The sequence below is a fragment of the Antennarius striatus genome, chromosome 7 (genome assembly GCF_040054535.1).
Source record: "Antennarius striatus isolate MH-2024 chromosome 7, ASM4005453v1, whole genome shotgun sequence".
NCBI lineage: Eukaryota > Metazoa > Chordata > Actinopteri > Lophiiformes > Antennariidae > Antennarius > Antennarius striatus.
The window spans coordinates 16,549,410-16,564,638 of NC_090782.1; the positions used below are offsets into that span (position 1 = coordinate 16,549,410).

At 38.2% G+C, this 15,229-nt stretch overlaps 1 protein-coding gene across 3 annotated transcripts in view; it reads left to right on the top strand.

Annotated features, from left to right (window-relative positions):
- The first annotated feature begins 903 nt into the window (after positions 1-903).
- Positions 904-15,229, top strand: part of acap2b (ArfGAP with coiled-coil, ankyrin repeat and PH domains 2b) — a 42,095-nt gene continuing 27,769 nt past the window's right edge. For all 3 annotated transcript variants that reach the window (XR_011036718.1, XM_068319082.1, XM_068319083.1), the window contains exons 1-3: positions 904-1,286; positions 12,792-12,849; positions 14,773-14,892. Coding sequence is in view for 2 of the 3 variants with exons in the window: in XM_068319082.1 (XP_068175183.1) it covers positions 1,234-1,286; positions 12,792-12,849; positions 14,773-14,892 (231 nt within the window). In the remaining variant the exon portion in view is untranslated. The remainder of the gene's footprint in view (positions 1,287-12,791; positions 12,850-14,772; positions 14,893-15,229) is intronic.

A 15,229-nucleotide genomic window follows, 5' to 3' on the forward strand; every position in this document is an offset into this window, starting at 1 on the left:
GAGGATGCCGCCGTAATTGTACAGCGTCATCAGTGATTCTTATGGTTCAGGAAGCGCCTGTCAACTCTCACAAAGATCGTGTATGCGAAGACAGAGGATGACGGTGTTGCATTTCACTCTCAGCAGGAGAACATTTTTTTCATGTGACTGCATAACATTTTTAAATTACAGTATAGGGTAGCCATCACTTTATTCATCATGAAGCATTTAGCAGTTAATATTCTGTCATAGCCATGGTCTTATAAAATATGACTAATTTCTCTAATTTTCTTTTGTCAAGAAAGAGCAGTAAATAAACATTCATTCATTCATCTTCCAACCCGCTTAATACGCTAACGCAGGTCGCGGGGTAGCCAGTGCCTATCCTGGCAGTCTCAGGGCGTGAGGCGGGGGACACTCCGGGCACGACGCAGTAATTACAGGTATATAAAGAATATGCTAAAGCATTGTCACAACATATACATATTCTCACTATAAATAAAATATTTTGGAGTCCAATTGTATTAGATGGTTACCATTTAATAATTCTTTCATCAGATTTCAAAGTTCACTAGCATTTCCCACCTTGATATCAATACAAGCTTTACGAATTTTATTAGGGTTACGTGCTCAAATGTGTCATTGTTATTTTAGTTATGAATCGATTATGAATGTCCATACTTTGGAAAAAAAAGTTGTTGAAACAAAATCAATAAAACGATTTCTTCTTATTGTTATTATTACTCCTATGTATTTATAACGGCAACCACTTTCATTACTCCTGTCTTTGTTAAATTAAATTAAATTAAATTAAATTCACAGAAGAGACTACGGTACTGTAGATCCATAAACTGGATCTCAGGAACTGGGAAAATAGATGATCTTTGTATGAGGTTGAATTATCTGCGTTGAAGAAACGCTCCTCTCCCACTGGCTGGTGTAGCTACCGGACAACGCTCACTGTTTTCACTTGTGACTGCTGCGTCTGAAATAGTTTTTTTTTTTCTTTCCGTTTTGAGGAATTATACATTGAACATACAGTCGTTCATGGTTGCATTGTCGTGACTTTTTGATCGTAGCCGCTGGCCCCCCCGAGGCTAGCTAGCTAGCAGAGTAGTGACAGAGTGGAACCAGCTGGTAAGGGAGAGGTACAGTAACGTTAGCAAACAAGCTAATTAGCCAGAAAGACTCAGCCTGGATTACTGTCTATAATCAAGGAGATCGCAACTCTGCGGTTTTGCTCGCTGTGGCAAAATGAAGATAACTGTGGATTTCGAGGAATGTTTGAAGGACTCTCCACGATTCAGGTGAGTTTTGTAAACCAGGAGTTTGTGCCAGTTCTTAGTTTCAAGTTATTTATTTGTCTATGAGTTAAGTATCCAGCTAGCTGCCTGCTAACGTGCGTTAATCACCGGTAACTAGCAAGCTGTTTGCTGCTTGAGATTTTCTATTTTTGAATCCAAGGAAGCTTGAGCTGGCCAGGGAGTCTGGTTGATGGGCTATGGAAACAAACGTGAACTCACTGACTAGTGTGGTCACCAGATATGAGCAGTTGCAATGCAGCAACTCTGTCTGTGCCAGTAGTCTCTATCCATCCCTAATTTATATTTTAAGTAGGTGGTACATTATACACAGTATGGATGTGAAACACCTCACCTATATTTGTTCCTACAGTACATCACCACATACTGTCTTACTTAACTCAAAATATAAGTTGCCAAATATATTTTTTCTCTCATTTCAGTGATACTGTTATTTCTAAACGCTCAGGTTCGTCAAACAGGGACCTTGTGAATTTCATATTGTAGAATCCAGAGAAAAGAGTCGTATTTGTTGTTCATGTTATTTCAGTAGTTTCACAAGGCCTCATGACTCACTACATCATCTTTCATTCGGTGGATTAATCCTAAATGTTATGTAAAGTGAGATGGTCGCTCGTTACTTCCCCCTCACTTGCTTTGTATTTTCCAGTTTTGATAAAGTGCCTCCCTCCTTTCGCCTAGTAACCCTCTAGCTATTTGTGCTGGTTCTACAACATCCTCTTTCTCAGAAATGAGGAACAGATGTTACAAAGTAGATTTGCATCATATTGGGGTTTTTTTTTTTAAAATCAGAATTTCCTCCCAGATCAGAGTCAAGCCTCTGGATCAAGGGACATTTTCCACTCAGGTGTGTTGCTTGAAGTTGGCTGGTTTAACATCTTTGTGGCATAAGCCACTGTGTATGACCAAGTAACAGCAATCACAACGCTGTTATGTATGTTGTTGTGGTTCTGTATCACTGATTTGCATTATTGCAGTACTAAAATCCAGTTCATCTTAAATCATATCACTCTCACTGTATAGAGCTCACTATCATCCAATGCAGCACGGGTTTTAGTAAGGCATAAAGGTCGATCTTTATCTTTATTCTTATGATCTTCACACTAAGAGTTAACTCTTCAAGTTTCCTGACTGCTTGTCCACTGTAGGTTCTTCCTACAGTGGAAGAACCTACAGAACAGATTTCACAACACTGTTTTTCACTTTTACCACCATTGTTTTATTCTTATTGTACCATCCCCCACTTGCTATGTCTGGCCAGTGAAGAGGACATAGTGGGACAGAATGAGAGAATGGATGAAAACATGGAATATACAGCAGTGTGGAGCTGCTTCACTCGCCCAACATCTGTTTCCATTTTGGTGTTTGCTTTCAACTTTGTGCCAGAAAATATGGAGCCCCCAAATGCGGAAGGAGTTGTTTGCAAGTTGTAATTTGGCACACCCCACATATTTCTTTTAGGTTTTTTTTTAATCTCATCCTCATTTTAGTTGGGAAGCTGACTATGGTTGCAAATCATTCTTTCAGAGCAGCAGAGAGATCCTCTAGTGCAAAAATGTATTTTCCACTTGAGAATAGACAGACTCACCCTTTTCCGGCTCCTCTTCAGCTACGAAATACAAAAAATCCCTTCAGATGACTGTGGCCTGTTACTCCACATGTATAATAATAAATGTTTGACATGCTTATTATGCCATTTTATCCTGCAAAGATGCAACAGCCACTAAAATGTCTTCTGTTTTTCATATCAAGTTGGCAGAATTTTGTTTGTATTAGAAGTTTAAGATTTACTTCTAATTGAACAAACTAGAATATTAAAATATGTGGTTCTAATTGACCACACAAGAAGGCGTAGCTCAGTGATATAAAAAAAATTAAAACATCTCATAAGTAAGATTGTTACCTACAAGACATTAGCTCCCCGGAAGTGAACCTTTTTCTTTGACGAGCAGCGACTGTTTTTCCCTATCCTCACTTTTCTGAATTGTGGTAACATTATTGCTTGCTTCTGATCAGTTAAACTGATTCTGAGCTTGGCTGCATGCCATAGTATGAAGTCACTGAATAGATCCGGTCACCGTTTCCCGTGAGTCATTGACAGCAGCTGTAGAGCCAGCATTACCATTCTGCTTCAGTACAGAACCCAGGTCTGGATGAGAAGCGCTCTCACTGAGATGAACTTTGTCTCATTTCTTGTGGGAGTTCATCTGCTGGTGTTTAATCATGCTGGCATTATGGTTTGATAAATTGGGCTAAAATCTATTTAATGATAAGCCAATCACTAATGAAAACGGAAGAATAACTGGGCTGTGTAGTAAATAAACTAACATCAACAAAATGCATATAGTATAACTCCTTTCTTTATAATATTAGACCAGTGGCCACTCAACAGTAATTTTCCCTCATACTATTTAAAGTGAAGCATAAGCAGGTGGACCATCATACATTTAACTAGTTAACAAAAGGTTATTTATAATATGATTAATCACCCAACATAATTGTTTAAGTGGAATGCTAAAAATTCTCAAAATATTGTTTTCTGGGTTTTCAGAAATTTAATACCTTTTGGGTTTAAACTCTTTGTTGGACTACCGTAAATAAGATATCAGTAGATGTCTTGCTTCACTTCTAATATTAAGAGTCCATTTGATAAGGAAAATTAGCAGAATGTCCTTGTGAACCTGACTAAACATTTCTTTTTAAGCAATGATGTAATTTTGTTGGTTTATGAAGCTTGTGCATTGAAAGCTCGATTTTATCACGGCAGGACTCCTCTCTCCATATCACCACACCTCCGCTCTCTAACAATTACAGGATCTGTGTCATAACATTGAAACTCCCCCCATTTTTCACATTTACGTCAACAGTAACAGATGAAGTGTTCTACCGCTACTTTCATTTAAAAACTTTATTCATGCCCACTGATTGACTGTCATTGGTGACGATGTAACATTGTAAATGAAATACTAAAAGAGCAGCTGTCATTGTAAGTAGTTTAACATTGTGTGAAATATATAGCTGCAGTCTGTCCTACAGAAGACCCTATTGTGTTGATAGTGTGGATGACAAACCTGTTGAACTACCTCACTCCTGTGTGAAGAGTGCAAACAGCCTGATGGCCCCCTGCCAACAGACACAAACCCTGCTCTCCTTTTTTTAGATCATGTTCCTTGAATCAGTGCAGAAGAATTAAATGACTCCTTCTTTTCAGGGGAGATGTTACTACAATATCGCTCTCACAAGAGGAGGTTCTTTGCTGTTTACGAACTTTAGTCCACTTCTAAAATTACATTTAATTTTATGTAGCTGTTATATTATAGATACTTTGGAGCATGTACGTCGTTTATTGTAGAATGTGGCCTATCTGTGGAATTGTAACTAAATTAAAAGAAATAAAGACAAGTCTATCTGGAAAACTGTATCAAGGCAATGCTGATTGAGTTGATTTATCAGACTTGAACTGGAATGGTCATTTTAACCATTGATGTAGCTGTCAGATTTTTAGTGGTTATGTGGTTTTATATTATACTGTGAATAAGGCGGTGTTATATCTAAATATTGGTGGCAGTGCACATTAAAACCCAGTGAATTGATTATGGTTTAAAGTTTTCAACTATTCTGATATTAAATATCTAAATATTAATTATTTACCAGACCCATAAGCATTGAAGGCCTCTGTCTAGCTTGCATAGCTGATCAGTGTCTTTGCGTGACTTACATGGACTTGAAGGAGCACCTAAACATTCCCTCTGTGATGCTGAATTGGCATATTTCGTCACAGATGTGGTTTGCAAAGCATGTTTTTTCTCTTCTATTTTTGTAGGCTGTAGTCTCCATACCACCTCTTTCTTGATTTACCCCCAGCTTCACCCTCAGGCCCAAAAAGTACAAGGATGCCCTGGTTTCTTAATTTATCTTACTACCCTTATTTTTTGGCAAAGAAAGTCATCATATTTTGTTGATTCTTTAGATATCTATGTTTGGAATTTAGTCCCGTCAGCTTAGCTCACAGACGGATGGTCCTCTTTGCTGTGAGGGTAAACACTTCTGGGGAAAATAATTTCTTTGTGATACTGAGTTGAAGCAGGCATAATATAGTGCCAAGTGAAGCAGAATCAGTTTTATAAAGCAAGGTTTAGATCAAGGTTTGGGGTTGACACATAAAGTTGTTTAGTCCTTAAACAAGTCTATTCAGATGACAGAGAACTTTCTTGATTCAGATGGACCTGAAGATCTAATCCCTGGCCTTCCTCATTCCAGGTTTGTCATTGTGCAAACTTGACTTGGAACAAATCGTTCAAGAAGAGTCTGCAAACCAACAAAAACAAAAGTAGGATTAATAGTGATGAAAACATTTGTTGTACACCTTTGTTGTACACAACAATTACCAACTAAAACTTGGATGCAACCATGTTAAATGTGTTTCACTGTACAGTATTCACTGTATTATTATTAAGGAATCAACTTTATGTACAGTAGTTACCAAATATCTTATTTTACAGCATCAAAATCCCTGAAAAGCCAAGCAAAACTCAACCTATGAAAATCTTGAACTGTCATTGAGGAAGAAGTGTAAATAATTAAACTCAAAAATATAATGGTGCAAAAGAGTACAATGTGTACGACCCCATTCCATGTTTCAAGCCTCTCCAAATGGTGTATCATGGACATTTTCTGGTCCATAGAAATGTACTTCAATTAGATGAGATTATCCATTGATTCTTTCATCATCACATAAAATCCTTCTTGTTTGCCAACTTTGGTGACAGCTGCTCCTTCTTCTGATGCTTGGAGAAACAGACATCAGATGTTTGCACTTAAAGCAGAACACCTGCATCATTCAGTCTGTCGGCTGACATAACATTGCATCACTATATTGAGTTTGTGGAAGAGTACCTGAATATTACTGGAAAACAAACCCCCTCCAGTTCAATCTTTACTTTCTTTATTTACAAGAGCATGAATATTATTTATCATGGCCATCAGTAGTCCCATGTTCTTGAGAGAGGCATTATTGCTTTGGCTATAATGCCTCTCTCACTATCAAACATTCTTTATTTAACTGAGATAGCAGAATTGTGACACTAAATTAGATCTATGAATTATACTTAAAAAATTGCAATCTATTCCCAACTTTTTGGAACCATTTAGAACAACCAACTACTCAGCTGTGTCTGTTAATCAGCAGGGCATGTCATAGGAGTCCAATGCCTGATATTGTTCTTAGTTATTCTTATGTATTCTGTCTAACTTGTAAGGTATTTCTTTGTCTTTTATGAGTACTGTATTTTATAGCATGTGTATAAACCATTAGAATTAAAATTCTGTCCTTTGTTCTTTTGTTTTCTTCCTCTGCTCATTATCTAGACTGAGGCTGGTTATGCTCCAAGGTCAGAGCTGTGAGGCAGTGGCCCAGATTATTATTTTGCCAGGACCCCTCCTTTTCTCATCCTCTTTCAACACTCACACAAGTTGACCCTGTGGGCTCAAGTTGTGAGATTGGAAGAAATGCGTGTGTTCTCATGGCTGTGTAGAACACTAGAGAATAATTGTATTGAGTTACATTTTCAAGAAAACTCTTCTATACCAGTAATTGCGTTGCTTGGCTTGAAGTTGCATTAGGAAGAAAGATCATACGGTTTGACTGGAACGTATAGTTTTCAGAATTAAATAGTATATGAAAAGTGGAGATGCTTAGAGTAGTGACAAGAAAATGTATCAAGATATATTGAATGTGCTTAAGGTCACAGAAAAAAAAATATATATAAAAAAAACTTAATACAATCCAGGCTGTGTAGAGAATGTACGATTCATTATGAATGAAGTAATCATTCAGATATTCACAACAGCTGATCATGCATGAACATGAACAAATAAACATGTGTCATACTTTGGACTGAACTATCAGGTATGAAAACTCCTTTAAAAAAAAAGCACACTTGCCTAGTTGGGCAGTACTCACATGCAGAACAGGCCGTGTCTCCTGCAGTGGAGAGAGAAACGGATTAAGATACCACAAAGATGTGTTTAGTCTTGGTAGTTTTGTATGATAGTGTATGGTACTTATTGTGGAAGCTACATGCCACCAGCACAGAAGCTTAAACCTAGCTTGTGCATGAATTAAATATATTCAGGAAGAAGAATCCAAAGCAAAATTTCCTAGTAATTCTGGTGGTATCATAAACTTGGAAGCTTTTAAAATTAAAATTGATAGTAGTACATGTCACAAACGTAGGAAAGCAAAAAATACTGACATAAGAAATATCTCATTGTGGGTTGCCCGATCGATCCGTAGTAGTATTTATGAACTTATTATTAAACATTAATTAGTAACTGAAATAGTTTTGGTTGTACAGTAGTAGTAGAGAACAACATATTAAAATCTGTAGGTCATTTAATTTTAACGACTTGACTGAGAGCCTTCTGAGAGGTTGCTTAATATTTGAGTACATATTTATTATGAATTAATTTGAAAACATGATCATTACAGCAAATTGGAAATTTGTCTTTTTGTACATGCTCCCATGTAAATTGCATGCATTGGAGCATGCAGTATGTTGATATTTGTGGATCTGGAATATTAAAAGAATTTTGTACTTTGATCTTGTGGTTAATGTGTTGAGTGTTGGTTTGGTGACATAGCTGTCTCATCCTTTTTCCCATATTACTCTTTTTAATTAATTTTACACAGCTGTCAGAACTACAGTGTATTTGAAATGTATCGCCCCAATCTGATCTGTGATCCTTAATGTACCTATAAAAAATTGCATTCATGTGCTCCCTGGCGAAAGCTTTGTTTGTCTGGGATGGCCATTAAATGTTAATGGAGTCCCTCTGTTAATTTTTCTACGGTAAACGTGGAGCTACTTTCTCAGTCTGCCGAATGTGACTCCTTGGCCGCATTGTGTAAGCACGAGATCAGCTGATCTTACTGAGAATAACATTGTAGAGAATTTATGGAGAACAACACAAAGGACTTGCAAATGGGAAAAAAAAATCAATGGGGGAGACAACAGATAAATATGGATAGGAGATAATAAAAAACCATGTCTCCTGTCAATCATCATAGACAATGACAGATGGCTGGCTAACAAAATAATGGGGCTAAGCTAACACAAAACACAGTCTGTAGTCCTTAAGTTAAACGTAGTTATGATCGTAGTGAAAGAGATATGAAGGTAGTTGGTGTGAGAGAAGAGGATGCAGAAGACAGGGTTAGATGGCGGCAGTTGATTCGCTGTGGCAACCCCTGAAGGGAAAAGCCGAAAGAAAAAGAAGGAAGAAGAAGATAATCCCAGATAAATATGTTTCCATTGAGGGCTTTCATACTGTTTGTAATGACAGGGATGGCACCGGGAGTGGTAAGATGAAACATGGTGTTGTAAGGGTTAGGGAGGACCACTGTGTATAGGTAGAGACCTGAAAATGTGTTTTTCAAACCTTTTAAGGGAATCTAATCTGCAACATGTTACTCTGTGAGAGCTTTGCCTTGCCTTCTTGTTACTGGTAAGCCAAGAACTTGAGCATTAACACACAACTGTTATACTCTCTGTATATATTACAGTACAGAAAATTGCCAAGTGTATAATGACTGCAAAATATAAGGCCAAAACCCAGTTGAACTCACACTAGAATGCGTGATTTATTTTTGAAATGGACTTTGCCTGTAGCTATTGAAAAACACAAAATATGATTGGGATATATTCCCTCAAACTCCTGACCAGGATATGTTTTTGTGAGAAGAGGTCTCACCTGGATTATTTCAGTCAGTACAGTACTCCATTCAGCTGTAGTAAGAGAATGTCATAGAAATGATTACTACAAAGATCTGAGTAGTAAACACTTAGTTTTATTAACACAGTGACATTTACAGTAAGCATTATACAGTGGTACCTCTACTTACGAATGTCTCTACATATGAAATGTTCTACTTACGAAACGCCTCAACAGGAAAATATTGCCTCTAGTTACGAAAGAAATTTTGAGTTACAAAAGGTAAAAATACAGTATGGGCTGCTACTCGCAGCTCCCAAACGTTCCTGAACGCAACATTCTTATTGCTGCTCTGCCATTGGCTATTACCTAGCATTCTGGCATCCCATTGGCTAAGAGGGACCTCTGTGTTTAACTCTATGCAGCGTCCTCTGTGCAGCGTCCTCGTCATTCGGTCCTCGACCCATGATGTGTTCTGATAGTTTTACATAATATATATCACCTTTTAGAGTACATTATTAAAGTTGTTTTGCTTTAGTGATTTAAGATGAAGGTACAATTAGCCTAATCTCTAGTTAATCCATTGTACAGGAAATGATTAGGAGGGGACACAGTTCTACTCGTCCAGTAGATGTAAACCTTTTCTAGCATTCTCATTGTGTGGGAAATTAAGTTGCCTTTCTGCACTGGGGATAAAACAACTAATCCTGTCTTGGGATGATGTTTTTGAGATTTTTTTCTCCCCTTGCCATGGCACCCAGATGCTTGTAGGCTGATAATCCTGTGGAGAATCAAGCTGTACTTTGTCACTTTTTAAAGGGAAGCTTTGTGGCATTACACAAACTCTCACTTTGGCAGCTTCTATTGGTCTGTTTTTCTGCATGTCATACTGTAGAGATGTAGGATATCATGCATTGTAATTATCAAAGGCTATAATTACAGGTGTGACAAACATCTCAGAAATACTACAGTATAAATGTGTGAAGACTTTCATTATATTCATCGGCTGCAGGTGTATTATCTTATCAATATAATCATTATTACATTCTGACTGGGTTGTTCAACAGACTCTTAGATAGTGAGAGATGCCTGAGGAATGGAGGAGAACTGTGCTAGTGTCTATTTCTAAGAACAAGGGAGATGTGCAGAGTTGTGGCAACTACAGAGGAATAAAGCCGATGAGCCATACAATGAAGTTATGGGAAAGAGTAGTGGAAGCTAAACTAAGGGCAGAAGTGAGCATTTGTGAGCAGCAATATGGTTTCATACTACATAATACTAATGCAGTATTTGCTTTGAGGATGTTGATAGAGAAGTACAGAGAAGGCTAGAGGGAGCTGCATTGTGTTTTTGTAGATCTGGAGAAAGGTTATGTCAAGGTGCCCAGAGAGGAATTGTGGTATTGTATGAAGTCTGGAGTGGCAGAGAAGTATGTTAGAGCGGTGCAGGACATGTATGAGGACTGTAAGACAGTGGTGAGGTGTGCTGTAGGTGTGACGGAGGAGTTCAAGGTGGACGTGAGACTGCACCAGGGATCAGCTCTGATCCCCTTTTTTTGCTGTGGCGATGGACAGGCTGACAGATGAGGTTAGACAGGAATCTCCATGGACTATGATGTTTGCAGATGATATTGTGATCTGTAGTAAGAGCAGGGTACAGGTGGAGAAGAAGATAGAGAGGTGGAGGTTTGTCCTGGAAAGGAGAGGAATGAAGGTTAGCTGCATTAAGACAGAGTACATGTATGTGAATGATAGGAACCCAAGTGGAAGAGTCACGTTACGGGGGGAAGAGATCAAGAAGGTGGAGGATTTAAAGTACTTAGGGTCAACAGTCCAGAGCAATGGAGAGTGGAAAAAAGGTGAAGAAGCATGTACAGGAAGGATGGAACGGGTGGAGAAAAGTGTCAGGTGTGATGTGTGATAGAAGAGTTTTAGCTAAAATGAAAGGAAAGGTGTACAAAACAGTGGTGAGACCAGCGATGTTGTTTGGTCTAGAGACAGTGTCACTGAGGAAAAGACAGGAGACAGACCTGGAGGTAGCAGAGATGAAGATGCTGAGGCTCTCTTTGAGAGTGACCAGGATAGATAGGATCAGGAATGAGTAAATCAGAGGGACAGCACATGTTAGATGTTTTGGAGATAAAAGTCAGAGAGGCCAGACTGAGATGGTGTGGACGTGTCCAGATACCATTCGTGCATTCTATTGACTGACGGCATCCAGAAGGGCACTGCTTTCCGTCAGTCTCGGGATTCCATGAGACACAAAAGTGCTTTAAGCAGTCAATAAGAATGTGGGAAAAGGTAATAAAGATGGTGGTTTAATATCAGTATGGGGAGGGTTCATAAACGTTTAATAAATAATATTATAAAAATAAAATAATATTATAAAAAGTTTGTCGCTCTATCGGGGAAGTTGTTAATCGCGTGTGGTTCCTTGAACGCATCAACCGTGAGGAACGAGGGCGCACTGTAGTAAAATAGGACATGAAGGTAGTTGGTGTGAGAGAAGAGGACACAGAAGACAGGGTTAGATGGAGGCAACTGATTCGCTGTGGCGACCTCTGAAGAGAAAAGCTGAAAGGAGAAGAAGACCATTATTATAAATATATGATGTCATGTAATGTAGTTATAATCGGCTACAACTGAAGGTGTGATAACCATCTCAGAAAATACAACAGTATCACAGTTTATGGAATTCTATTCTGATGTAATGATAATAAAGATCCTGAAAGTAATGACAGTAATAATATTAACAGATCTTATTGTGGATGTGTTTTATAGTTATTATTTCATATTATTATTTATGAATACCCAGACAGCAATAAGATGCAGTCCTAACAGGAAGTAAGACACGTAACCATTAACTTTTTTTAGCCACTCAAAGTCAAAATCTTGGTAAGTGACTACATGGGAATATGTATATTTTAGTTTGTGACTCTTTCTTTAGGCTTTAAATTTAAAGTCCCGAGAGTCTTACATATTTCCTTCCTTTTCTTTCAAAAGTTATTTTTTGGGCATTTTTGTCATTATGGTAGAGATGTCTGAAGTAATTAGGAAAGAAAGACAAGACAGAGACAAGGCAGTTAAACTTTTTTACTCTACTTATGTTGATCAGTTCTATAGGATGGTGTTCCTGTATATTGGTTATGAGACATTTGTACATACAAGTAGTCCCATACTGCTGATTTCCCTTTTTTTTCTGCGTGGCATGGGGATCCAAAATATTTATTCCTTTTTCAGTGGCTCCTGACACACAGTCCAGGAAGAAAGAATCTTCTGTGTCTCTTCTTTTTAAAATTCTGCAAAGAATCAAATGTTCATTTTATGATAATGATCAATTTTATACTGTGGTGGTGTTTTGCTAGTGCTCTGACCTACTTTCATAGATCACACTAGCCTTCTCCCTCGTCTTATCCGGTTCCTCAGTGTACAGTAGTTGAAATTTGACCTTGACCTAGTATTTTCATCCCCTTTGCGCCGGATTAATGTGCTTTTTGTTTCATCTTTCTATCTGCAACAGTTGCGAAGATATTTGGTGGACTTACGAATGGATGGAAGGACGAACACACAAACACTGACAATTACAATACATCACTGCTTTGAAGCGGGATGTAATAAGGAAAATTGTGAGAATGTGGCTGTGAAATGAGAAATGTCTTGTAATATGACTTCTATTTTCTTTACATTATCAAATGCGTCTTGATAACTTCTCTGTGCCTGTGAAGTAACCATATTAACTGAAACTTACATTTCAAATGCTTATTTTCTTTCCTCACAGAGCCACAATAGAGGAAGTGGAGGGGGATGTGTGTGAGTTGGAATCCAAACTCGACAAAGTGAGTACCACCCATGGAAAACATTGCTTATTTGTTCATTTGTTCTACTGCATGAATAGGCAACTGAAGGCCAACCTGTAAATGCAATATTTTATGCTTGTCCCCGACCTTATACTCTGTATATCCCTGGGCAGATGTGCCTGTGTCTAATAGAGACACCGTGAACCTGCCCTAAACTTTGAAATACGTGTGTCTGCGTTTTTCCCAAGTATGGTGTGCCCATAACAACTAAATTTAATAGGAGAGGTTACAGACAGGTCACATCTGTGTTCATTGCTAACACAGTGTAATTATTACCAGCCACAGGGAACCGATGTTGTAGTTGTGTTTTTTTTTTCTTGTGTGGGTAAGAAGATTGAAAGATGACAGTTTTCACCAGTCTTGAGCCAAACACCTGTCTCTCAGCGGGGTGTTTGTGGCTGTTAAAGTAGTAACTCATCAGTTGAAAATATCTCATTGTCATAGATAAACTGAAGACCCAATGTAGTCTTTTTTTTTTAAATCTGGATCACATACAATACATCCTTGTCTTGTTCTACTGCCTGTCTGACTCAGTTTATTCAGATTTCACACTGAGGTCGTTCATACTGTACCACCTTTGATATCTCAGACCTAGGACAACAATGATACACCATTACAGTTTTGGAACCTTTAAACAGAATGTTGAGTGCAATGAAGGTGGAACACTCCTGCCTCAAATAGGCTGTGGAAAAAGGAGCTTGTAATTGGTACAGTATGACTCATGTTATGCCCTAAATACATCTCTGACAAATCGCAATCCCTTTGAATCCTGTGCCTCATGTCACACCCATGTTGTGCTTTGTCTTACCAGCAGGATAATCAGACACACCTTGACAGAACTTGTGCTGTCTGCTTTAAACCGTGTAACTGAAATTGTTTAAGTAGGATCCCTGGTGTTACTTTGTAGTTGTATCCTGCCCTGATGGCAAACCAGTCCCACTTTATAGTGAATGCCTGCAAAGCTGAGAGTATTTTCCCTTGCTCAGGGTGACACCTCGAGTTTCATTGTTCCTGAACTTAGTCTTACAGAGTAGCGCCCTCCTCACCCTGCCTCTGTGACTCAGTCCCGGCCTCACTTCCCCTCTTGCTCTGGAGAGGAAGGATCTGCTTGGGAGTGGATGTGGTTCCGAGACAGAGATAGTGTGTGGTATGTGTATGTATTAATGGGTGGAGTCAAGAGACAAACGGCTTCAGTCCAGAGTTCAGCCTCTCTGTCAGCGTTTTTTCTTCTAGGCCTATATGTGTACATGCATCCTATTTATTATGAGGAACTGGATGTCTCTGTTTTTGAATAACAGAGGCCTTAGGTTGTTGTGCTTAGGTTGTTAATAAACTGGATTTGTCACATGGGATTAGTCTTACCTTTACTTTCTGACTTTTGGTACAGAGACAAAATGTTCATAACTTGTATTTAATTGAATTTCTTATTTAGTGTTCAATTTTACTTGTAGAAACACCATTTATGTGTTTTCCATAAATATGGCCTTTCTGATGATTTTGGCTTTTCTTTCCTTTTTCTAAATTATTAATTTATTGTTGATCTCTTATCTGCAAAGAAAACTGGTTGAATTCATGAATTTATATTCGAATATTTAGTATATTTGGCTGCAGTGGCACATGCACAGTGTGTGTAATCTCTTGTGTGGGAGTGGATGGAGAACAGCCAGTGTTTGTTGTGAATTTACGTAACCTGGAATTATCTTTGTCGCCAATGACGCCAGGCGTAAAGAAGTGCATTTTGCTATTTACTAAGAAAATAAATAATCAGCTTTCTTCAGAGTGACTGATGCCCTGCAGCAGAACTTAACACACTAAAACCAGTTTTTTTGCAGCTTTGCTTCTACTGTATGTGTTTCCTAATTTCACTTGTTTCCCTAAGAATTTGTTTCTTTCTTTATGTAGTTGGTGAAGTTGTGTATTGGAATGATTGATGCTGGAAAAGCCTACAATGCAGCCAACAAGCAGTTTGTTAATGGAATCCGGGAGCTAGCCCAGCAGTCTACCAAAGATGAGGTCATAGAGGTAAAAATGCACGCAATATAACATTTTAACTCACCAGCATTAGTGCAGTTATAAGGTGTATTTCCATGGCTTTTCATAGTTGACAGTTGTAAAGACTCTTTGTACAGACAAGTTTCTTGCTGCTTTTGAATAAAGTTTTATTTTTTGATGGAATTGCCAGATTTAATTGTAACAGCCTATTGAAACAATATACTATCCACTGTTTTTTTTGTTGTTGCTGGTCTCTTACCTAGTACATATTTTACACGACAAGGCCAGCATTTCCTGTCTTCCTTTGTGTATTTTGCCTGTCATCTTCCTTAGGTTTGATTTGGCCTCTAAATGTATTCAGTCAGAA